Below are 25,085 nucleotides of genomic sequence, written 5' to 3' on the forward strand. Positions count from 1 at the left end.
CAGACAGACAGACAGACAGAAGCTTCAGCCTGCAACGGCGGCAGCAGCAGCAGCGGCGGCGACGGCCAACACCGGATTCCTTTCATTTTTATTATTATTATTACCATCATCATCATTAACGTGTGTGTGAACGGACGCAGAAGACAACGCCACTCTTGTGCGTGGAAGGAAAAAAGAAAATATATATATATATATACCATTAAACCTCTGGGAGCCTCCTGAATTAAAGCGGACAGCCTCTGGGCGGACGTCACCTTCTTCCATCGCTGAGGAGATTTTTTTTTTCTCTACCTTATAATTTTTTCACCACAGAAAAATATTTATTTCTCGTTTTTCTGCCTGTGTGTCCGCGTGAGGAGGAGGTGGAGGCGCTGGGGGTCTGAATTTATTATTTTTAAACTTCTACACGTCTCCCCCCCACCACACAACCCCTCTCCTCCCTCCCCACCCCCCACCCCTTCCCTCCCTCCCTCCTCCTCCTCCACCTCCCTCCCTTCCTCCCTCCTTCCTCCTTGGATCTCGTCTACATATTTATTTGATTTTTTTATTGTCGTTGCAAAAAAAAAAAAGCAAGACGGGATCTTTAATTCGACCTCCGGAGAGAAAGTCATGCACGGAGCATGACTGCAGCAAACTGGGTGGCCAACGGTGCTAGCTTGGAGGACTGCCATTCGAATTTATTCTCTCTGGTGAGTGGAGTGAGTGAGTGAGTGAGAGAGAGTGCTGGAGAGAGAGAAAGAGGGGCCTAAGGCTGTGTGGGAGCAGCCATTTTCTGCTAATGCTTTAGCATAACCGTTTACATGGCCTTATTTTCCTGTCTGGAGTTTATTCCCCAGCCCACCCCTCCTCCTCCCCCTCCTCCTCTCTTCCTTCTCCTCCTCCTCCTCCTCCTCCTCCTCCTCCTTGCTCCTCTATTTTTGATGCTCACGCCCCTCCTCCTCCTCCTTCTTCCACCCTCCCCTCCCTCCCTAAAAAAAAATAGCCTCCACTACGTATTGCACATTATTATTTTTTTCCCCCTTAACAGTGCTGGAAGCTTTTAATCCACCATCTTGAAGTGGAAAAATGTCTGCATATTTCAAGCCGAATTAAAGCGTGCTCTTTTTCTTTATCAATTAAAAAGAAAGGGGGTGGTGGTAGCGAGCGTTTAAACGCAATCTAGATGCAACTGATGCTCTTTGGCGTTTATAGGGCAATTATTCTCCTTTTTTATTCTCCTGCGCCCCCCGCCCCCCCTCCCGTCTTTACATTTTCCGGTGTGCGTATTCTCTTTTTAAATACTGTCTGTAGTAATAAATCATATCACTTCTCTGAAGTTTTTAATTGTAAACACTTTTTGCTGCAGTCATTCACTGGTTTAATACGATGCATTCTTTAATGTTTTAAAGTATTTTAAAAATCTTGACACCCTGATGATTAAACCGCTTAAAACATTCACAATGTCATCTAATTTGCAGATAGTGTTAAACAGTAAAAATGTTTAAAACATATTCATGATAATACATTTGGTATTTTTCCAGTGATGATTTTGCGTTATATTACACTATACACTTCGCATCCATTATATAAACTATCAATTGCTGATCAAAGTATATTAAGTAACTATCGTGAGTTGCTTGACAATGACAATGTTGTTTTTTCGGACATTCATATGTTGTAATTGATTATGGTTGTAATGGTATGGACTTGCAGTCAGGATGATCCTGTCATATTACGTATTGTTGCAAAGTTCATATTATTCTTGTAACCATGTTTTGAAATGACACAATTAATAGTTTTTGCTCTGAAAGATGATTGTACACTTTTCTTGAGACGTTTTTGAAATCTTTCTCAACCAACAGGCTGAATTAACTGGCATCAAATGGCGTAGGTACAGTTTCCAGGGACTTGGGAGCTGTGGTCCCATCATCTCAGCACCAGCTCAGGATGATCCTATTTTGCAGACCTTTATTAGATGTCTACAGGCCAATCTGCTGTGTGTATGGCGACGAGATGTGAGACCTGAAGCCAAGGAATTGTGGATTTACTGGTGGGGAGAGGAGCCAAATCTTGTTGATATAATTCATCATGAATTACGAGGTGAGTTGCATCTTCTTTCTTTTATAATGAAACAGTTGAGGTGGAGCAGGCGTTTACCTGATTGATGACTGTTTTTCAGGCTTGCACTGATATTTTGAAGATTCATGTATGATGGATGAATTTGTGGATGATATTTTTTTATTGTAAAGCTGTTTTGACTTTTATTTGACATTTTCATGCTTGACTCTAAAAATGGTGTATGACTTAATTGCAGAGTTTTATCAGTAATATATTAAATAAGATTTTCACTGATTTTCTGGAAATGGGAGGAACCTTCAATAGAACTGTTCAGGGACCGTTGGTCGCAATATCAGTAATTGACTTTGTTCTTGTTTTGCGTTTTTTGAAATTAAATTGAAAATGTGTGCAGAAACCTTTCCCACTCACCTGCGGAAGCTCTTGTTGATTCTAGTGTGGTGGATATTTTTGGTGCTTTGTGTTCAGATAGAGATGCATTGTTTTAAGTGGCTGGTGTTTTACAGCCTTTGGCCTCTGGAAAGCTCCAGAGGGGCCTTCTGCAAGGTAATTTGACTCTGTCAGCAGGATAGTTGTATACTATTTACCGAGGGAATTCTTGGAATTCCTAACTATTCTCTTCAACATTTCAGATTGTCTTCCACATTATAAATGCTTCTTTATTAAATCATGTAAATTGTTTACTTGTTGCTGCATCTTGTAGTGTTTGAACACCAGATATACTATTATATTTTATGGAAATACAAAATTGCTTTTTCACATGGAAAGACGAGTAAATTGAGTAGGAACTTGGTCTGCACAGTAAAAAATTTATGGATAGTGAATTTAGCAGCCTGGAAACACATTTCAGCTGTTGTGGAGCCCCCTTACTATGAGATCAAACACTTAGCAAGAAACTTGTGGGGGATGATGTGGTCGACAACAGCTGTGAATTTATTTTGTAGCGCCAGGCCATGGCTGTGGATTTTTGCTTGTTTCTTGCACACTGATGAGAAATAGTAACGTGATGTAAAATAAAATCGAAATGTAATTTTGTTGAGTATCCTGCATTGTAACAAGCCAGTGAATTGTTTTGCCTGTTGCAAGAGGTTTTATAAGGAGTACTATGGCACATGTTGCAGTCACATGCCAAAACTAAGAACTGGTTTGGAATAGCTATTAATCAGAACCTTGGAAACAGGCCTGTGATCTCATCTGTCCTCTATTTAATATATTTTGGTAAATTGTTTGAGTTTTGGCTTCTATTACTTTGCCTTTCTGTCATTATGTTGTACTTTGTTTAACATTTATGAACATAGATGACACTTGATTTTGTGGACATTAACTGTAGATTGGTAGTTTAAAAAAAAAATTGGCTTCAGTGCAAAAATGAAATACAGTTTCCAGTTATAGTTCTGTCTGGTTAAATCTTTTTTCTGGAACTTTCTGTTAAAGAATATAGATACCATCCAAATTTTTACATGAATTGAGAATTGCCAGGATAATCTTGAAATGAAGGTAGTAGTTAATGCATTAACAACTTTTTTTGTGTACCTTTATCTACTAGGTATTGTGATATTATAGTCAGAAGCCAGATGAAATACTTTGAATTGAAGATTAGGACTCTGCAATGCTAACTGTTCTATGATGGGAATTAAGTAGAAATAGCAAAACCACAAAATTTGCTCTGATACGCAATGTGTCACCAGGCCAATGCTGATGTAAGCATTTTGCAGTTGAGGAATTTTTTAGTCTTCTAATGTGGCTGAGCTGGGTCACATTAATATCGGTATTTAAAAAATATTTACACTGCTTTTTATTTAACTGGCATTTTCTTTATACTAACACATGTGAAAATATTAAGCTTTTTAAAAATTTCTTGGTTTTGTATGTGAGCAAGGCACACGCCTTTGAAATGAAAGCATGAATGAATAAGTTTTGATTCTACGACCTGAACTTTGTTCTTTATATCTTATCTTTAAAAGATTAAATGTCAGTGACGTTTGTATTGACGTTTTCTTAATCAAGGAAACTGATGCTGTTTGTTTATCAAATTGAGTTACTTACAGTACCTTGAAATTGGGTGTTGAGTATTTTCTTGCCGCTTTAGTTAAAAATATTAGACTATTTGGAAGGCTTTTATTAATTTGGTTCTGTTTTTGGATTAGTTAGATTCAGTCTTGTACTTGCTGTGATGATTTTCCTGTTTTCTTGGTTAATTATTTACAAACAGTAAAAACTTATTATTCATGAAATTAATTAGAGAATTGCAAAGTTTCTTTTTGTAAACTTAAACAGTAATATTGCATTTGTGAAATAATTTGTTGCCCTGCTTGTCAGACACCTTCCCACATTGGATAAAGATTTGAAATAGTCTTGGAAAAAAAAGTTTAATATGTTTGAAGTTGGAGACACTATTTAGTCGCTTTGAGGAGCTGAATTAAGATGCATGGCCATAATGAGATGCCATTGTAGCTGCTCATTGTGGGTGGAGTTTGTTTTAAGGATGCAGAACTGTAAGTGTATTGTCTGAATGTGCAGTCTGTTTCATTTCCATTCAGACTAAACGGCACTACAGGGGTCACGGGGATAGCTGCAGGTATTACGTGCTATTTAAGTGAAATCATGACAGCTTCAACTATAGCAAAATGTGCAAATTGATTTAAAACATTTAAAATCCAACATTTGTTTCGTGAGTGAGGATTTTGAGCTTTCATGAAAACTATAATTTAATCTGTGAGTTTTTATATTGAAGATAAAGTAAATTGCAAAATAAAGTTTGGGGATTTGCCCCACCCATTCTAAAGAGAAACAAGAAACCCCAGTAAATAATGTTGGAATTGATGAAAGTTTGCTTGCCTTCATATTGCATTCAGCAGGGCATCACTGTTCCGTCATCAGTGTTGATCCTTTTACTTTTTTTATTCCCTTTCCATTTGAATGTTGCGGCATTGGAGGCAGCCACTAACTGCTGCAGAGGCCTTGCAGGCTCAGACTTGTGCTTCCCTTTCAATCACTGCTTTCTGAGCTCTTATGGTGCCCACCATTCCATTGGCATTTGTTGTGTTGCCCACCGGCAGAAGTCTCACAACCTTTTGATAATAATGTTCTTGCATATTTGCATTGTATTTGCTATCATTTTCTTTCTTGCTTTTTGTTTTGGTCATTTCTCGTTCATTTTTAAATATTAATCAAGCTATACAATTTAACAATTGTTTCCCCACAAGCTGATTAAAAACATGTTGATTATAATATTTTGCCTTGAAACATAGGCAGTTGGTTCATGGTTTACAAACATTATGTTGTGAGAAATTTTTAGAAACTATTAGAATTTATACAGTTTTCCAACCCAGAAAATTTGGTACACAGTAAGTGTTCAGACCACACAATCCAGACATGAACTTGTAGTCATTGCTCCAGGCTAAATTTGGGGGAATTATACTACAGACATTGGAAGATTGAGTGATATGAAGAAAGACTGGATAGACTCGGTTTGTACTCGCTAGAATTTAGAAGATTGAGGGGGGATCTTATAGAAACGTACAAAATTCTTAAGGGGTTGGACAGGCTAGATGCAGGAAGATTGTTTCCGATGTTGGGGAAGTCCAGAACAAGGGGTCACAGTTTAAGGATAAAGGGGAAATCTTTTAGGACCGAGATGAGGAAAACTTTTTTCACACAGAGAGTGGTGAATCTGTGGAATTCTCTCCCGCAGAAGGTAGTTGAGGCCAGTTCATTGGCTATATTTAAGAGGGAGTTAGATGTGGCCCTTGTGGCTAAAGGGATCAGGGGGTATGGAGAGAAGGCAGGTACAGGATACTGAGTTGGATGATCAGCCATGATCATATTGAATGGTGGTGCAGGCTCGAAGGGCCGAATGGCCTACTCCTGCACCTATTTTCTATGTTTCTATGATACATCTAATTATGCAATATCAAATTTATGAATTTTATTTAGCATATTGTATTATTTGCTGGCGTGTGTGTGATTGCTTGCTGGGGGAGAATACATTGGCTAACAGTGATTTGCAGCTACACTGACTAGATTCTGCAATCTGATGTTATGTCCTTGCAGGAAGATAGCATCTGTTTGTCACATTATGACAACTTACCTTTCAAAGTACTTTCATAGTGCCACCTGCAGGAATATCAAGTACTGCAGGTGTTTGAGTTTTCAATAAAGTCTCAAAAATGATTTTTATAAAAGATTTGGATTGGTTACCTTGCACCATAAATTTGCTATATCCGTATCCATTTTGGCAGCAATTTTAGTGTAGGTGGAAGGAACAATAACTATGTACATTTCACTATTTTCTTAGCTGTTAAAGATGTAATTCAGTTGATGCATTATCTGTTTTGCATTCTTTTGCATTTATTTTTTTTGTTCCTAACATATATAGAAGGTTGGTTAACCTAGACAGATAACTAATGGTGCCTATTTGTATTTGTATTGCCTCTAGTACAGAAACGCATTCAAAGTGATTATAGCATTATTGAATAAAGAAAAATGAGACCTGGACTGATGGGCAAAGCTTTAGTCAAATAGTTGGGATTTAGGGGTCAGCAGCATATCCTAAAGCACAGGGTTTTGACAAGTGAAAGGAGGTCATTAGTGCTGAAATTCTTAAATTTGAGTTGTACGTGGTCATACTTGGAGGAAGGTGGATTTTGATGATTATGTAGCTGGAAAGGCTTGAAGTGGGTGAAGACTATAAAATTTGACCATCATTTTCTGCATTTCCAGTCGTCTTCTTCTTTTCGTGTCTTTGAAGCTGGTTGGCTATATGACAGTTTCCCATTCCTTTACACAGTCCTTTGCGTTTTTATTGAACACTGCAAGATCCTTTGAGCTGCACTGGTTGGGTAGTAGGGGGCAGACAAGGCAGTGCTGCATTGTATGGTCCTCTTCTCCACATTCACAGGCGGTTTGGCCAGTTTCATAGCCCCATCTGGCCATGGCAGCTTTTGATCGCCCTGTTCCTGTTCTCAGGCGGTTGAGCGTCTTCCACTGGACCCATGGTGCTTCTGAGCCCGGAGGGAGGGCTTCAGAAGGAGGGATACCCATGTCAGTAGGAGGGGGGTCGTCCTCAAGCCTTTTTGTCCATAGTTGGAGTCTGGTTTCTTCCCGTGATGCTATTAGGGGCTGGACATGGCTGAGAAAGCTTCTCCTGGACTTCAGCCGTTGGGCCGGGGGTACACGTCCGTAGAGGAGGTGGTGTTCATCACTGGTGGCCTTGGTCATCTCTACTCGGCTAGCGACTTCCCGTCTCACATCAGCTGGGGCAATGCCAGCGAGGAGGTGCAGGTTGTTTATGTTGGTGGGCTTCAAGCAGCCAGTGATTGAGCGGCAGGTGTTATTCAACGCTGGGTCTAGTTTATTGGCATGGGATGATCTCTCCCAAACAGGACACGCATACTCCGCAGAGGAGTAGCACAGGGCCAGAGCAGTAGATCTTAATGTGTGTGCTGTGGCTCCCCATTTGGAGTTGGTCAGCTTCCGGAGGATGTTATTTCGGGAGTTAACTTTCAGTTTGGTGTTTTTGACGTGTTCCTTATAGGAGAGAGTGTGATCCAGTGTTACACCGAGGTAGGCGGGGTTGGTGCAGTGCTCAAGAGGTGTTCCAGACCATGTGATGTTAAGGGGTCTGTTTGCTTCCCGGTTCCTGAGATGGAACGAGCAGGCTTGGGTCTTCGCAGGGTTTGCATGTAGGTGGTTGCGCTCGTAGTAGAGGTGTAGCTCATCTAGGGCTGAGGTGAGATTCGCTTCTACAGCTTCAAACGTACTCTCTTGGGATGTTACACAGAGGTCGTCGGCGTAGATGAACCGCTCAGTGTTCTGGTCCATTGGCTGGTCATTGGTGTAGATGTTGTATAGTAGTGGAGCCAGCACACTACCCTGAGGCAAGCCATTCCGTTGTCGTCGCCAGCGACTTTGCTTGTTGTTGCATTTCCAGTGTTCAAAGATTAGTTTCTAAAATGCTGACTCAAATTTTGAGTGTTTTAAATGTTATCTGCTGCTCAAACATTCAGAAATAAGTTGGTGGACAAAAATGCTGGAGAAACTCAGCGGGTGAGGCAGCATCTATGGAGTGAAGGAAATAGGCAACGTTTCGGGCCGAAACCCTGCCTATTTCCTTCGCTCCATAGATGCTGTCTCACCCGCTGAGTTTCTCCAGCATTTTTGTCTACCTTTGATTTTCCAGCATCTGCAGTTCCTCCTTAAACATTCAGAAATAAGTTGTTTTGTTGTTAGTGGAAAAGCTTTTTGTGATCGCATAATGGTTGCCTATTCTGATGGTTAGGTATTGCAAAAATTTAGAAGATTGTTTCAATTTGTTCAGCAGCTGAAACTAAAGGGAATCCCCAGTGATTTGTTGCTGAATTTTGTTTTCTAAATAGAAGTTTATTTTTGGTATCTATCTACTGAAGCAGTATTCCTTGGTTTGTAATAGTTTTCAAGAATTGTTTCACACTTTAGGGTAGTAATTAGCTCTTGCGTTATTTACTGTTTTGGGGGCTCGCTATAAATGAATGAAACGGGCTATGTTGGTGCAGTATTGTGGGGATGTCAGTTTCTATGATGTTGAACACATTGCTTACCTCCAGATTAATCTGCAGGATTGTCGCTTTTTTGTTGGCTGAACTACATGTTGAAGCTAATTCAATAAGTCATGTCGTGGATTATAGAGCTGTAGTAATTTTTCAGTTTCTGTGAAGGATTTTATTTTCGCCCAATAAAAACACATCTAACCCATAGTCCATAAAGTAATGTTTCCCAATGCTCTGCCAATACTTTGACACAGCATTAGCAATGAGAAAAACAGTGTTTCATTTTTTTAATGGGGGAGCATTTTGCCTTCCTTCACAGAGAAAGCAATGAGAACAGCGTTTGCAAAATGATTCCTAAAGTGCTGTGCAGTGTGTTGTGGACACCCTAATACTTTTTTTGGTTTAGATTTAGATGCTTTCAGAGAGCGCGTTATTTTCACCACATAAATAATAGTGCAAAGCCTTGACTTTATTAATAGCAATTGTTGCAAGTTTCAGGAATGTCTTCGCATTATTGTGGCAAATCATGGACGTGATGACCTGATTGATAGTGTATTTAAAAAAAATTACTTGTTCCCTTATGACAAATGTTCTGCATTATAGTAAATCATAGGCTTAAAATTAGTCGATGAGGTAATGCATTATTTCGATCCACAAGACCTTCCTTGACAAAACAATAATTATCCTTTACTCTTTGGCATCTTTTATTCGCGTTTCTTGTCACTTTTCCCTTAACTCAAATATTTGTGAAACATAATCTTTTAACTGCAGGAATAGATACATCTTGTAGAAATAATCATTCTATTGTTTTGATGGTCGACTCTTTAAATATTGAATCATATGTTGTATGCAACTGCTTAAACACCATTCACAAAACTGTGGAAACGGTTCTAGTTCTGTTTAAAGAGGTGCATGCTCAAGGTTTTTTGAACATTTAAAAAATGCATCTTTGAAATAAGCTACATTTTGGTGTATATTGTTGATTTCCGCATGGTGAACAAGCTTACATTTTGGAGATTGTTGATCATTCAGGAGACAAATAACAATGCTTTGTAAGAAGGAAACATTGCAAATACAAATAAACAACTGCTACTTATTTAAACCTTAATGTGCAGTTTCTTTGTCTTGCAGAGTCAATAATCAGTCTGTTAAATTGTGATTTGCCAACCCACATCAGAATTATACTTGTCTGATCCTTTATTTTGATTCTCTAATTTGATTATGCAATGTGCTCATTCTTTTTTGATTTTTGTCTTGTGCTTACGATGGACTACTGACGCAAGGAAAATTGTAAACTTCCCAGTTGGATTGTACAAAAACTCTGCTTCCTGCAGTATAATTTTATCTACTATGTTAATTGTAGCTCGCGTTGATTAGCGAAACTGCTGATTTTATTTTGATAGGGTAATATTGCCCAGGGCACTGGGATACAATGACTACCTTTTCTACAGTTTGCTCAGCACAAAAGTCGTAATGTCTCATTCTTATCTTTTCTCAACCCATCCCATCTCCATGTCGCCTCCTTCCCTATTTCCAACAAACCATTGTCTGCAAAACTCCTTGTTGCTGGTAATAGTTACTTGGTGTGAAATTGACATGTATTTCACTCAGAGGAATAAATTGGGTTACTCTTTTGCCCAGAGTAGGGGAATCGAGAACCGGAAGACATGGGTATTTAGGGTGAGGAGGGAAAGAATTAAGAGAAACACGAGGGGCAGCTTTGTATATGCAAAAGTTACTAGGTGTTTGGAACAAGCCGCCGGATGAGGTAACTGAGGCGGGTACTATCCCAATGTTTAAAAATACATTTGGACAGGTACATGGATAGGATAGGTTGAGAGGGACATGGGCCAAAAGCAGACAGGTGGGACTAGTGCAAATGGGGCATATTGGTTAGCGTGGGCATGGTGGGCCAAGGAGCCCATTACCACACTGTATGACTGACTCTGAAGTGCAGCAATCCTCGTGATGTGTTCTATGTTCATTTTGCTTATAGTTCTATATTTTTCCTTTTAAATGATACTAAATTTAATTTATTATGCCCTTTAACATTAGCTATAAGTTTCTTATCAATGAACAGTTCTAGTGATCAAAATGAAGTCCAAGTGTTAGGGCTGATGGACTGGCATTTCTCAAATTATATGTTTTTTTTCCCAGTGGAATTACTTTGAACCCAACTGAAAAAGAACAAGGGTAAAAATATAAATAAACACAGCACTGACCAAGACTCTAGATTAAATTGCTGATGTGCTATACTTTAACATGTTTTTAGTATTTGTAAGAAAGGCTTTTTTTGGCACAAGGCTACTTGCACTTTAGTTTTAATTTGCTGAAAACGATATCTTAGACGATTCTGTGGATGTAAGATAACAAGTTTGAGCTGCGTACAGCTGGCATACTAGACATAGTAGTTTTTATATGGTTTTCATCTGTCTAATTAAAGCTGATCCATGGTATGTAATTTGACTTTATTTTAAAACTAATATTTAACGCACACACATTCCGTAATCCATACATGAATTTTAATCCAAACTTTGAAAAATCACTTGAAGATGAACTGTACAATGTATACTTGAGAGTAAAATTGTGCTCATCTGACATTTGATTGTTCCTGTATCCTGATCATCTGGCATCTGCCTCATTCATTGGTCTGGAATGTGAGCCAGGGGTTTAGTCATAGAGAATTGAAATGGGCCATTCGCCCCAGCCTGTTCGCACCAACTATCCCTATTAATCTCGTCAAGACACCGTTTAAATGTTGTTAGTGAATTCCAGCACTTTTGTGGTGTACACCAGGAATTTGCCACTCTGGGTGAAAGTGTTCCATCTCGGGTTTCATTTAAATCCCTTGTCGCTTACCTTAAATCTTTGCCATTTATTTTTTTTTCTCTTCATCTGGTAATGCTAGTCATCAAGCAACATCCTGGTGAACCTCCTCTGGTACTTATCTAGTGCTATCACATTCTTCCTACAGTGAGATGACTAAAGCTGCACGCAGTACTCCAGCTGATGTCATGATCAAAAATCAAACTCTTTACACCTCAGAAGCCCCTTTTAGGGCATCCAAAGGCCTTGAAATGTTTGAGATTAGTCTAGACCTTCTACATAGGTTGATTTACGTGAGTTTAACAAGAATTGATACACAATAATTAATGTAGGCATCGTCTATAGAAATCCATTGTGTAGCATTACAAAGATCAGATCTGGATTCAGTGATTTGAAGCTGTCGGAGGAAAGGTTTGTTGCTGCAATTTGACTGAAGAATTGTTTGGTGTGGATGTGCTTGTACGACTTTAGGACCCCATAAAGTGTTATTTAGTTTTATGGCACAATACAAGTATATGTGTCCCTCTAAATTTAAAGAGTAGATTCTGCATTGTGCAACAGCAGTGAAGTAATAGCGGGTTGTCTAAGGGTGAATTATAGAAAAAGCATTGATCTAACTGTAAAGTACTATAGTTTAATTTTATGCGCATAGTGTGCAACGCTAAACACCACTAGTGTATTGAGGCACCCGAATACCTGCACCAAGAGAGCACTCCCAACTGTAACCAAACCAGTTTAGCATGGCTTCAGATGCCTATGTCAGGATTAGGTTTTGCAGCTCCTTGAGTCATGTACATGTTACAATGTGGAATATAACGCCAGTAAACAGGCAGCACCGTGAATTGTTGAGGGCTTATTTTGCCTGCTTTTGTACCAAACAATAGAACATTTTGAAAAGCTGTGAATATATCTAGACATTGTGCTTAATTTTTGTTCAACCCGTCTAGTAAAAATAGTTTAGTTTGGAAATTTTGCAATCTTGTATGAGTAGAATAGATAAGTGTTGTGCCTTTTTAAACTGTCTGAACCTTGGTCTCTGCCTTCCTTACACCCTTCATTACTTCTATACTTGTTTTCTCTCTTTTTCGACTAAGGCATCTTATGATGTTCTTACCTCTCTTCGTGCGTAGCATTTAATAAAATGAATCACAATTTTAGCCTGAAGGGTAGGCAGGAAAAATAAAATAGTTTACATTGCCTTGGTGTGATAACTTTTCCTAGTATTTGGTTTGGGGGTGAGTGAGGTGGGAGAGTCTAATTTTAACTTGGCAAGGAGAGTGATCACATTTCCTTTAAACTGGGGAAGCTGGTGTGAATATTTATCTGTGTCGCCTATTTCCTTCGCTCCATAGATGCTGCTGCACCCGCTGAGTTCCTCCAGCAATTTTGTGTACCGTGAATATTTATCTTTTGGTTTGGTGTTAACTGGATATATCCAGGCATAATTTTGATACACCATTGAATTCTTCAATAGATGATGCATGCCCACATTAATTATTTTGGTAATCAAAAATACTGGTGCCTCACAGAACTCTAATTTGTTATTGTGTTCTTGGACTTCTTATCCAAACGCCCACAGACAGTTTGTTCTTGTACTTTGAGAAGGGAATTGGCTGCAGTAGCACGTTGTGTTGCTGGGAACTCAGTGCTATCCCTGCCCTGCTCGAGCACTACTCCAAGGAATTGCTCGATTGCTCGGAATGGAAGGCTGCCCATGAGGATTGATGATGAGTGGGCCAGATATACCCACTTGTTGCAGAAATGTGAGATTCGGGGCTGCACGTGATTAGCTGCCAATGAGCAATCTCCAATTGAGAAACTGAATTTTGAATTATCGCTGTTAGATGTGACCGAAGACTGTCTCCTCATTGTTTGGCTGTAGAGCAATATTCATTCTAATGAGCTACTATCTTAGAGAAATTCATATGCACCAGTTTTTATCCTGTCACTTAATTGTTATATTGCATTACGAAACTGGTTGCATTTGTTTTCCAGCTGTTAGCTTTCGTTTCAAGATGTTTTGACATAATTGTGCTTGCGTGTTGAGACTGCAGCGTGGATACAGTTAAATTGTAGTTTGAATTACATTCCAGTGTGTGTGTGCTTTATTGAAAGGATTGTTGTGTAGGAAACGTCAAGGGAGAACGATATTCCATGGTAAATTAAGCTTAGAGAACATCCTCTGTATCTAGGATAATAGGAAATCAACCAGGACTTTTAAGCAAGTAGTTTACTGTCTTTGTGTCTTGAGTCATTTATGACGTTGACATTTTCGAGTACTTTTTAGTGTTTCTTTTTGAAGCAATATTTTTGAAGCCAGAAGTACTGTTGAAACTTTTCCCGTAGCTGGATGCTGTCTGATCACCTAACTGATCGTCATAGTCTGTGCATTGCTGTAAACTTATCACAACTGGATCTTAATTTTGACAGGTTATTGCGTGACTGGAGGAAGCATGTCTTGTGCCGTACAATGTGGGGTGATGGGAAGGCTTTTGGAATGCGGGCACTCTTGTATACATGGTCATGAATGATTGTATGAGTGCACGTCTTGAACAAAATTGATTTGATATGTGAAAGCATCTTGTCATGTGAAGTGGACTGCAGGAAGTCTGCAGTTTTCTATTCAATGTGGAGTATTATGTGTCTGTGTGTATGAGGAACATCTGGTCTTTTGGACCTAGACTGCAGAGCAGAAAAATAACTTCCAGTTCCTCTGCCAGATCTCTGTCGGGAAGCTTCTGCTGAAGTATGCGAGCTAAATTTTGTTTTGCTTTGATGCACCTTTTAATCAAGTAGCCCACATAAATTTATGTTTTATTATTGAATTAAAAAAAATGATGTTTCAAATCTATAATAAATATAAATCGCCATCACTGAAATAAATTAAAACGTTTGAGAACATTATGAAAATGAAAGAAATTCGAGATGTTGGAAATTGCAAGTATAAACAAAATGCCGGAAATTTGTTTTTATTATTTTCTCTGTCTAAAGAAAAACGGTTAACGTTTCAGCATGAAGACCTGAAATCATAATTGGGAAAGGGAAAAAACAAATTTCAAATCGCAAATATTGAGGGAGGGATGGATTCTGTTAAGGGAATTAGTGCAGGAAGGAACTGCAGATGCTAGTTTAAACTGAAGATAGATACAAGAAGAAGACACAAAGCTGGAGTAACTCAGCAGGGCAGGCAGCATCTCTGGAGGGAAGGAACAGGTGACGTTTCGGGTGAGAACCTTCTGAAGAAGAAGGGTCTCGACTCGAAACGTCACCCGTTCCTTCTCTCCAGGGGTGCTGCCTGTCGTGCCGAGTTACTCCAGCATTTTGTGTCCATCTTTGGGCAAAAGGAATACTTCTGTGCAAGATTTCCCAACCCAGGGTGTAAATTTCGCCTACCCAGGGGGTAAATTTGTTGATTCTGGATTTGTACATATTTTTTCTCATTGACTGACTGTGTTTGGTTCTGTTCATCATTAGTTCATGAATAAGTGAAATAGCATTGTTATGTACTATTAAAGTTGCCAGGGGTGAATGGGACAAAAGGTTGCCCAGTTAGAATGAGGCCTATGTAATTTTGATGTTTAAGGCTATCTGATTAATAGACTAATGAGAGTGGTTAGAAAACAAAGGGATGTGCTAAACCTGTGATATGCAGATCAGAGCTGTTGCTGATACATGAAACCAAAAGGAAAGTGCTAGAAATGCTTAGCGAAAACAGGCAGAATCAGTGGATGGAAAAACACCGACTTAGCATCGCATTAGCAAAGGTACAGAAATGGCCAATTCTGATACAAATAAAACTGATGGTGCTCAATTCAATACAGAGTCCCTTGGGCTGAAAATATGACCAACATGTGCCTGTGTGGAAGATGAGATGCTATTCGACAAGTTTATATTGGGCCTCATTGGAAACTGCAGGAGGCTACCGACAATCTGATGGCGGTCCCCCCACGCCGGGACCCCTTTGTTCTTCATGGCGATCCCCCAATGCCGGGAACCCAATTTCTTCCCCTCCCCCCCCCACACGCTCATCGACTGTTGATCGCAGGTCAATTGCCATGGCAGGCAACTGAAAAATCATGTGTCATCCAGGTCGACTGTATGGAGATGCTTTGGAAAGTAGTAATCCAATCTGCATTTGTTTTCTCCAGTGTGGAGGCTACCATGTTATGAAAACTGCATTCAATTCACAAGATGGGAAGAAGTGAATCATTGCTTCACCTGGATGAATTACAATCTCTTGTACGAAGAAAAGACATAAAGGGGCAGGTGATATATCCTTTGTGGGTGATGGGGAAACTGCTGTGGGAAGGGCAGTACAAGCAAGCAGTTCCCACCCCTCCTGCACTGCAGGATGGTTACATTCTTAGGAAACAGTTCGTTTTGTATTACCCCCCCCCCCCAAAAAAAATTTGAAGTCACATTGTGTATGTGTGTGTATTAAGAATAAATGTGTAGGAAGGAACGGCAAATGCTGGTTTACACGGAAGAAAGACACTAACTCAGTGGGACAGACAGCATCTTTGGAGAGAAGGAATCCCTTCTCTCCAGAGATGCTGCCTGTCCCACTGAGTTTCTCCAGCATTTTGTGTCTTATCTTCTTGGGTGTTAAGAAATACGCGTTGAAAATATTTGATTTTTGATTTGTTTTCAGTGGTGCTTTTATTTTGCACGTGCAGAGTGCAAACGCACAGTGAAATTCTTTGCATACAATCAATCCAGTCGAGTATTGCCATACCTAAGCACCCACCCGATTAGCAAAGTGTACAGACATAGTCTATTGATCCCATGTGTAAGAGGCGGCATGTTTTGGTCTAAAGTCCAGTCCCTGCTCTAGGTATTATGAGCGGTGCCCGCTCCAGGCAAGCCCAGAGCTGCTGTGGGCCTCCAGCCATCACCTACCCTTGGACTTCCCAGTTGACCTGTGAACTAACGTCACTCTCCTAACCCATCCATCTTTGTGCCCTGGGGGTGCCTCCAGCAGCAGACCTCGAGGATGCGGTAGGCCAGACCCCGGTTCCCTCTACCCTCCAACCCGCTTCACTCTTTGCTGGTCGCGTTTGTCATTGTCCGCCACTCCATCCTCTCGTTCATGAGAATGAGGAAGATGACTGAACTTTATTGCCTTCCCTCACAGTGGAAAACGTTGATTCAGCTGTATGGGGATGTTTACGTTAAATTCTATTGTGTATTGTGTTTTTTTTAAAATTCGTATGGCTGTATGGTAACTCAAATCTCACTGTACCAATTAGTGCATGTGACAATAAATGTAACTTGAACTTGGATCGGCTTGGCGAGCTCACCCTTCCAGGCCTTGGTCAGCCGGTTTCCCTGGGTAGGGACTGGCTTGGTGGCTTCTCCCTGGAAGTTGTTGTCCCGGTCTTGCATTTGTCTGTGGGGACCGGCTTGGCCTTGGTGCTCTGGGAGTTTTGATGTAAAGGATATGTACGACAATATGTAGGAGGCCACATTAAAGGCACCAAAATAATAGATAAGATTGGAGGAAGTATACGTGAATCTCTCTCTCATCTGGAAGAACTGTTGATGTCCTTGGATGGAGGTGAAGAAAGAGATGTAGGGATGGAGGGTAAACCAATGTTTGCAGGGGAAAGTGTCTGGAGAGAAGGGATGACTGAACCAGGGAGTTATGGGCAGAGTAGTCCATGTGGAGAGTAGAAAGGCGTGGTATGGGGAAAATGTGACTGCTGGTTGGATCACGTTATAGCTGGTGGAAGAATGATGTGCTGGATACCAAATGATGGGGTGAAATGTAAAGAACAAAGCAAGGTCTAACCCGGTTCTGTCTGCGGGCAGGTGGGGTGAGAGCATAAATGTGGGAAATAGAGGAATAAGGGTAAGGATTTAGTTGACCACAGTTGGGAGGGAAGTGCGTTTCTTGAAGGAGAATCGTTCAGATGCACTGAAGTGGAAAGCCTCCTCTAGAGAGAATGCAGTGGAGATAATGAAATTGAGAGAAAGGGATAGCGTTTTTCATAAGAGACAGGGTGGGAAGAGGGACACAAAGCTGGAGTAACTCAGCGGGATGGGCAGCATCTCTGGAGAGAAGGAATGAGTGCCGTTTCAGGACTAGACCCTTCTTCAGACGAAGTATACTGCAGGCAGATGTGGGAGTTGGTAAATGTAGTAATTATCAGTCAATAGTTTGTCTCCTGAGGGTGATAGAGAGATCAAGAAATGGCTGAAATGGTCAAAGCAAAATTGAGGGCAGCGTGGCAAATTTGATTAAATTGATGAGACCTGCATGGGTGCAGAAAGCAGCGCCAATGCAGTTGTCATTATAGTGGATAAAGAGTTGGATAATAGAGTTGGAGTAGGCTTAGTGCAAAGACATAGCCAATGAAAGAGACGGGCATAGCAAGGGGCTATGTGATGCTCATGGCTAAAGTGGTGTGGGAGTGAAGGAGCATTTATAGGTTGGACATCACAGGCGCGTGGTGTGACTGGCTGCAGGGGAAGAGTGGCAGGACCCCCAACATTGTGCTGGGACTCTTGGCTGGGCAAAAGGGGGTGGTCGGTCCAAGTGAATTTACCCAGTACTTTGACTCTGAACAAATATCTGTAAACAACTCGTATTGCTCAGTGTTGTAGAGTAGAGGGATCTAGGATTACAAGTGCATGGTTCCTTGAAGGTCGAGTCACAGATAGATAAGGTGGTCAAAAAGGCTTTAGGCACTTTGGCCTTCATCTGTCAGAGTATTGAGTATGGAAGTTGGGAGGTCATGTTGCAGTTGTATAAGACGTTGGTGAGACCGAACTTAGAATATTTTGTTCAGCTCTGGGCACCATGTTATGGGAAAGATATTGTCAAGCTTGAAAGGGTTCAGAAAAGATTTACGAGGATGTTGCCAGGACTAGAGGGTGTGAGCTATAGGGAGAGGTTATGTAGGATGGGTCTCTAATCCTTGGAGCGTTGGAGGAAGAGGGGAGCTCTTATAGAGGTGTACAAAGTCATGAGAGGTATAGATTGGGTAGATGCACAGTCTTTTACTCAGAGTAGAGGAATCGAGGACCAGAGGACATAGGTTCAAGGTGAAGGTGAAACTATTTAATAGGAATCTGAGGGATAACTTTTTCACACAGTGGGTGTATGGAACAAGCTGCCAGAGGAGGTAATTGAGGCTGGGACTAGCCCATCGTTTAAGAAACAGTTGGACAGGTACATGGATAGGACAGATTTGGAGGGATATGGACTAGGGTAGCTGGGACATTGTTGACCAGTGTGGGTATTTATTAAACTTTGTTATGGTTCGATCCTTAACGCAACTAGTTGGTACATACCTGTAACTTGTGCTTCCACAGTATTTAGGAATCACTTTAAGTCTGGGTTAATGAGTCAAGAGTAAGCAATATAAGAGTTATTTTGTGAGTGGTATTAAACTGTGTAACAATTGTGCCTGGTAAACATGGGTGCTGTGCAGTTTTTCCCCTGAGCAATTCCATATTAGAGACAAATGTAGTTGGCACAGTCTGGGCTGGAACAAAAAAGCTGCATTGGATACAAGTAATAATAAATGGTTAATGTCATGTTATCTTATATGAATCTCTATCTTAAAAAAATTAGGATCTTAAAAACTTCTGGGAAAAATTGGTTTGTGCAATTTGTCTTGCATGCTTGGCAATGATAAAATTATTGCCCAGCTCTTCCATGCAGACCAAAATCTCTGTCTTTGCTGGTCCCATTCTGCCCATGTTTGACCCATATCCCTCTCTGCCTTTCCTGTCCAAATGTTTTTTAAATATCTGCTATCAATAGTAATGGCAAATCTGATATTTTGCATTTCCTCCTGGATTTTTTACAGATATTCATTAGGTTGCACTGAAAACCAAGTTTAATTTATAGTATGTTGTATCAGTTTTGTACATCGTTAGGATATAAAATGGAGGCAAATTTAATGTTTCTCCTTTTCTCCGTGTATTATTAGAACAAAACCAAACTTGAAATTCCAATGACTTTAATTTCTCCATTGAGGACGGTTTAGTTTAGAGATACGGCTACGATGCAGGCTCTTCAGCACACTGAATCCACACTGATCATGATACCCCATTTTCTCATACACTTCCTACACACCAGGGGCAATTTACATCTGCCAATAAACCTAAAAAAACTGCGTCTCTTTGGGATGTGGGAGGAAACCGGAGCGGTCACAGGGAGAACGTGTAAACTCCACGCAGGCACCCCCCGAGGTCAGGGTGGAATCCGGGTCACTGGCACTGTGAGGTTGCAGCTGCGCCACTGTGTTGCTCTTATCTGTATATCAAGTAGCATGAGAAAGTTAGCACTGTAGGACTAGCTTATCCTGAACCTGGCTTGGTGCTTGTAGTCCCTACGCCCTTATCTTCCTGATGCAGAATGCTGAACAAACTCGTCGCTCTGCATGATGGCTCTACAATGTCCAAACCACACAAAAAAACATAAACATCATGAATGGCTGTTAAAATTGTTAATCTAATTTTTAAATAAAAAAAAGTAAAACCTTATTAAACGTGAATTCAATCAAAATGGCACTGCGCTGTGGGAATAAAGGGCAGGAAAGTTCTTTGCTCAATTCCCACAGCGCAGTGTCAGTGACGATTTTTGTTCTATTATAATTAAGCATTTCTGTATGAAGCTTTACAGCTCCAGTCTATGTTTAGCTGTCTGGATGTCCTTGACTAATCCAGCCAATGTGAAAAACTCAATAACGTTGTCATTCCTTGGCATGCCATTCCATGCATAATGCTGAGCGATGGATGAGCAATGATTCCCTCATCAGAATCATTACTCTGCTTTGGGGTCTAACCTAATTTCTGTGTTTGATTGCAAATCTACAAAAAGTCTGAGGCCTCTTAAGACCAAAAGCGACTCACAAGCAGTTGCCAAGCACAATTCAGTCCATCATTTTGAGCAATGGACTTTTTTTTTTAAGGATGAATTTACGCTTGAGGAGGAATTTACACTTGGGCTGGTTACTGTGAAATATTTACACTAATGTTCTGCTTTTCAAAAATTGATTTTCAAAAGATAAAGTTTTAAATGATTTTCCTTGTTTTGTTAGATAAGCTTGCAAGTGTAAAAAATCTAGGTTATGTGATTTTTTTTTTTGTGGGGGGGGGGTTGTTGAAATAAACTATTGCAATTTTCTGAGCACATTATTTTTCTTCAAATTGACAATCTTAAATGTGCATTTGAGAAGGCACCCATTTGGTCCATACTGTTTGGACTCGTCATTCAGTTCATTCTACAGGGCCAATACTGCCTTCAAAAAGTGCCCTTTAAGCAAAATGCCACACAACTCTACCATTTACCATCCCTCCCTTCATACAGTGGGTTCTAGATTCCTCGCTACTTTCTGAGTGAAAATATTCTTCCTTTTATCTCCTTTGATCCTCTACCAGTGACAAATCACTGTCCCTAATATCAATTATTGTCAGAAACTATTGGAAATTTGGATTGGTAAATGATTAAATAAATGCAAAATGATTAAATCTGAACCTGAAAGTGCTGACTCGAGCTACACTATATAACTATTTTCTAATCAACTCTTGTCATGTGTGAGCTATTGTGTTTATTGGGACTTTTGTGTGGGACATTGCAGCTGGGTAACTGGGGCATATTCCATCTTGGGTTGTAGCCTGTGCTTCAAGATACGTTCCATTGGTCCTGTAACTTTGGTCCGAGTGGAATTACATAAAAAAATTAAGCCTGTTTATAAAATTGGCCCTCTTGAGTACATCATGAACAGATGTCAAATAGTTTAAATGCTGAAAATTATCCTCCCTCTAAGCTTGTGATTTTAAATTTACCAGCCAACAAAAAAGAACAATAAATTTGCATCAGTATTTTTGGGAAATAACAGTTTTGCACTTTGCAATGATTCTGAATTGCTGCAGCTGATCAACTATGGATAGAAATGGTAACCTCATCTAAATGGTGAAAGATGGGGAATGTGGTTTATCTTCAGTTTCTCATTCACAGCTACCTTGTAAGCAATTTGCTGACTGCTGCACATGGGAATGTGATTGATTGTGGGTACAGTTAAGTAGCCATCTAGCATGGCATGGTGTGATATACAGTGTATTCAGAAAGTATTCAGACCCCTTCACCTTTTCCATATTTTGTTACATTACAGCCTTATTCCAAAATGAATTACATTCATTATTTTTTATCATCAATCTACACACATCATTATATAAAAGTGAAAACGGGTGTTTAGAAATGTTTGCAAAGTAATTAAAAAGAAATAACTGAAATATCACATTTACATAAGTATTCAGACTCTTTGCTATGATACTCAAAATTGAGCTGAGGTGCATCCTGTTTCCATTGATTATCCTTGAGATGTTTCTACAACTTGATTGGAGTCCACAAGTGGTAAATGAAATTGATTGTACATTTTTTGGAAAGGCACACACCTGTCTATATAAGGTCCCACAGTTGACAGTGCGTGTCAGAGCAAAAACCAAGCCATGAAGATGAAGGAATTGTCCATAGACCTCCGAGACAGGATTGTGTCGAGACACAGATCTGGGGAAGGGTATAAAACAATTTCTGCAGCATTGCAGGTCCCAAAGAGCACAGTGGCCTCTGTCATTCTTAAATGGAAGAACTTTGAAACCACCAGAACTCTTCATAGAGCTGGCCGCCCGGTCAAACTGAGCAATCGGGAGAAGGGCCTTGGTCAGGGAGGTGACCAAGAACCCGATGGTCACTCTGACAGAGCTCCAGAATTCCACTGTGGAGATGGGAGAAACTTCCAGGACAACTATATCTGCAGCACTTCACCATCAGGCCTTTATGGTCGTGTGGCCAGACGGAAGCCACTCAGTAAATGGCACATGACAGCCTGCTTGGAGCTTGCCCAAAGGCACCTAAACAAGATTCTCTCGTCTGATGAAACCAAGATTGAACTCTAGTCTGAATGCCAAGTATCACGTCTGGAGAAAACCAGGCTCCACTCATCACCTGGCCAATACCATACCTACGGTGAGGCATGGTGGTGGCAGCATCATTCTGTAGGGATGTTTTTCAGCGGCAGGAACTGGGAAACTAGTCGGGATCGAGGGAAAGATGAACAGAGCAAAGTACAGAGATATCCTTGATGAAAACCTGCTCCAGAGCGTTCTGGACCTCAGACTGGGGCAGAGGTTCACTTTCCAACTGGACAATGACCCTAAGCACACAGCCAAGATAACGCTGGAGTGGCTTTGTGACAAGTCTGTGAATGTCCTTGAGTGGCCCAGCCAGAGCCCGGACTTGAACCCGATCGAACATCTCTGGAGGGACCTGAAAATAGCTATGCATCGACGCTCCCCATCCAACCTGACAGTGCTTGAGAGGATCTGCAGAGAAAAATGGGAGTTTTTACCCAAATACAGGTGTGCCAAGCTTGTAGCGTCATACCCAAGTAGACTTGAGGCTGTAATCGCTGCCAAAGGTGCCTTAACAAAGTACTGAGTAAAGGGTCTGAATACTTATGTAAATGTGATATTTCAGTTTAAAATTTTTTTTTAATTTCAAAACTTTCTAAACGCCTGTTTTCGCTTTATTATGGGGTATTATGTGTAGATTGATGATAAAAAAAATGAATTTAATCCATTTTAGAATAAAGCGGTAATGTAACAAAATGTGGACAAAGTGAAGGAGTCTGAATACTTTCTGAATGCACTGTAATTGTTTTTGCATGCAAATTTAAAATTATTGTGCAAACATTGAAGAAAGTCCTTGTGTATATAATTTGCTTCACCCTAAAGTTCCATTTGTTTACCAAGGAATACTTTTGGGTCCGAGGATAAGATTGATCTAGGATTTGCATACTTGCTACAACTTGGATATACACTTCAGAATAGAAGTATGTGTTTGCGTTTTCCTGGCTTTCGTATGATTATTGGATAAAATAGGATAGCAAAGTAATGCCGCAATTAATTTCTAGGTGTAGAATGCTTTTATTATAGCAAATGTTATCGTTGGCTGAGACTTCTCCATGTACAGTGCCCTCAGTAATGTTTGGGACAAAGACCTATCATTTATTTGTCTCTACTCCACAATTTGATATGTGTAATAGGAAAAAATCACATGTGGTTAAAGTGCACATTGTCAGATTTTACTAGAGGCCATTTTAATATATTTTGGTTTCACCATGTAAATATTACAGCACTGTTTATACATAGTCCCCCCCATTTCAGGGCACCATAATATTTGGGACACATCAATGTCATGTAAATGAAAGTAGTCATGTTTAGTATTTTGTTTGCATATCCTTTGCATGCAATGACTACTTGAAGATTGCGATTCATGACACCAGTTGCTGGGTGTCTTCTCTGGTGATGCTCTGCCAGGCCTGTATTGCAGCCATCTTTACCTTATGCTTGTCTTGGGGAGGCTAGTCCCCTTCAGTTTTCTCTTCAGCATATAAAAGGCATGTTCAATTGGGTTCAGATCGGGTGATTGACTTGGCCATACTGAATCGACCATTTTTTAGCTTTGAAAAACTCCTTTGTTGCTTTAGCAGTATGTTTGGGATCATTGTCTTGCTGTAGAACGAACTGCCGGCCAATGAGTTTTGAGGCATTTGTTTGAACTTGAGCAGATAGGATGTGTCTATACACTTCAGAATTCATTATGCTACTACCATCAGCAGTTGTATCATCAATGCAGATAAGTGAGTCTGTAGTAGCCATTTAGCTTAACTCAGTATGTTATAACTATAACCAGTTATCTTTAAATTTTATCTGCCTGTAATTATGTGGGTGGAATTAAACGTAGTGTGGGGCGTGGTTTGCTGCTGGGATTCTGGCACAGACTCCCAAGGCATTTAGTTTAGTTAAAAGAAGATCGGAGAAGAGACATAATTTTCGAACATACACGCGCATGACCACGAGTATGATTGAAATGTACTTATACAAGAAGAATCTTTTATGAATTATCTTACTGTTTCTACTACAATAAAGAAACTATTAATCACGAGTGTTTTAGGAAGATTTATCTTTTGACGGCATTGTGGAGAGCTCGTGGGTGCGTATAGATTACCTTCTGATCCACGGTCATCAATTAAAGTGACATATCGAGGGCTAAATCCTTGAGACGTTCTAAAAAACTGTCACTACAGAGCCAGTACCTTCAGCACCCGTACATGCCCAGGCCATAACACCCCCACCTCCGTATTTTACAGATGAGGTGGTCTGCTTTGGATCTTGGGCAGTTCCTTCTCTCCTCCATACTTCGCTCTTGCCATCACTCTGATATAAGTTAATCTTTGTACATTCTGTCCACAAGACCTTTTTCCAGAACTGTGGTTGCTTTTTTAAGTACTTCTAGACAAACTGTAACCTGGCAATCCTATTTTTGTGGCTAATCAGTGGTTTGCATCTTGCAGTGTAGCCTCTTTATTTCTATTCTTGAAGTCTTCTGCGGACAGTGGTCATTGACAAACCCACACCTGACTCCCGATGAGAGTTTCTGATATGCCAGACAGGTGTTTGGGGATTTTTCATTATTATAGAGAATTATTCTGTTATCAGCTGTGCAGGTCTTCCTTGGCCTGCCAGTCCCTTTGTGATTAGTAAACTCACCAATGCTCTCTTTCTTCTCAATGATGTTCCAAACAGTTGATTTTGGTAAGCCTAATGGTTGGCTGATGTCTCTAACAGTTTTATTCTTGTATCTCAGTCTCAGGCTTCTTT

At 40.2% G+C, this 25,085-nt stretch overlaps 1 protein-coding gene across 3 annotated transcripts in view; it reads left to right on the top strand.

Moving 5' to 3' along the window:
• Nucleotides 1–534: 534 nt before the first annotated feature.
• The window catches only part of med13l (mediator complex subunit 13L), a 213,300-nt gene continuing 188,749 nt past the window's right edge, over nt 535–25,085 (top strand). For all 3 annotated transcript variants that reach the window (XM_033043124.1, XM_033043126.1, XM_033043125.1), the window contains exons 1-2: nt 535–689; nt 1,842–2,079. In XM_033043124.1, the coding sequence (XP_032899015.1) occupies nt 621–689; nt 1,842–2,079 (307 nt within the window). In that variant the 5' untranslated portion in view covers nt 535–620. The remainder of the gene's footprint in view (nt 690–1,841; nt 2,080–25,085) is intronic.

Source organism: Amblyraja radiata, chromosome 25 (assembly GCF_010909765.2).
Source record: "Amblyraja radiata isolate CabotCenter1 chromosome 25, sAmbRad1.1.pri, whole genome shotgun sequence".
Classification (NCBI taxonomy): Eukaryota; Metazoa; Chordata; class Chondrichthyes; order Rajiformes; family Rajidae; genus Amblyraja; species Amblyraja radiata.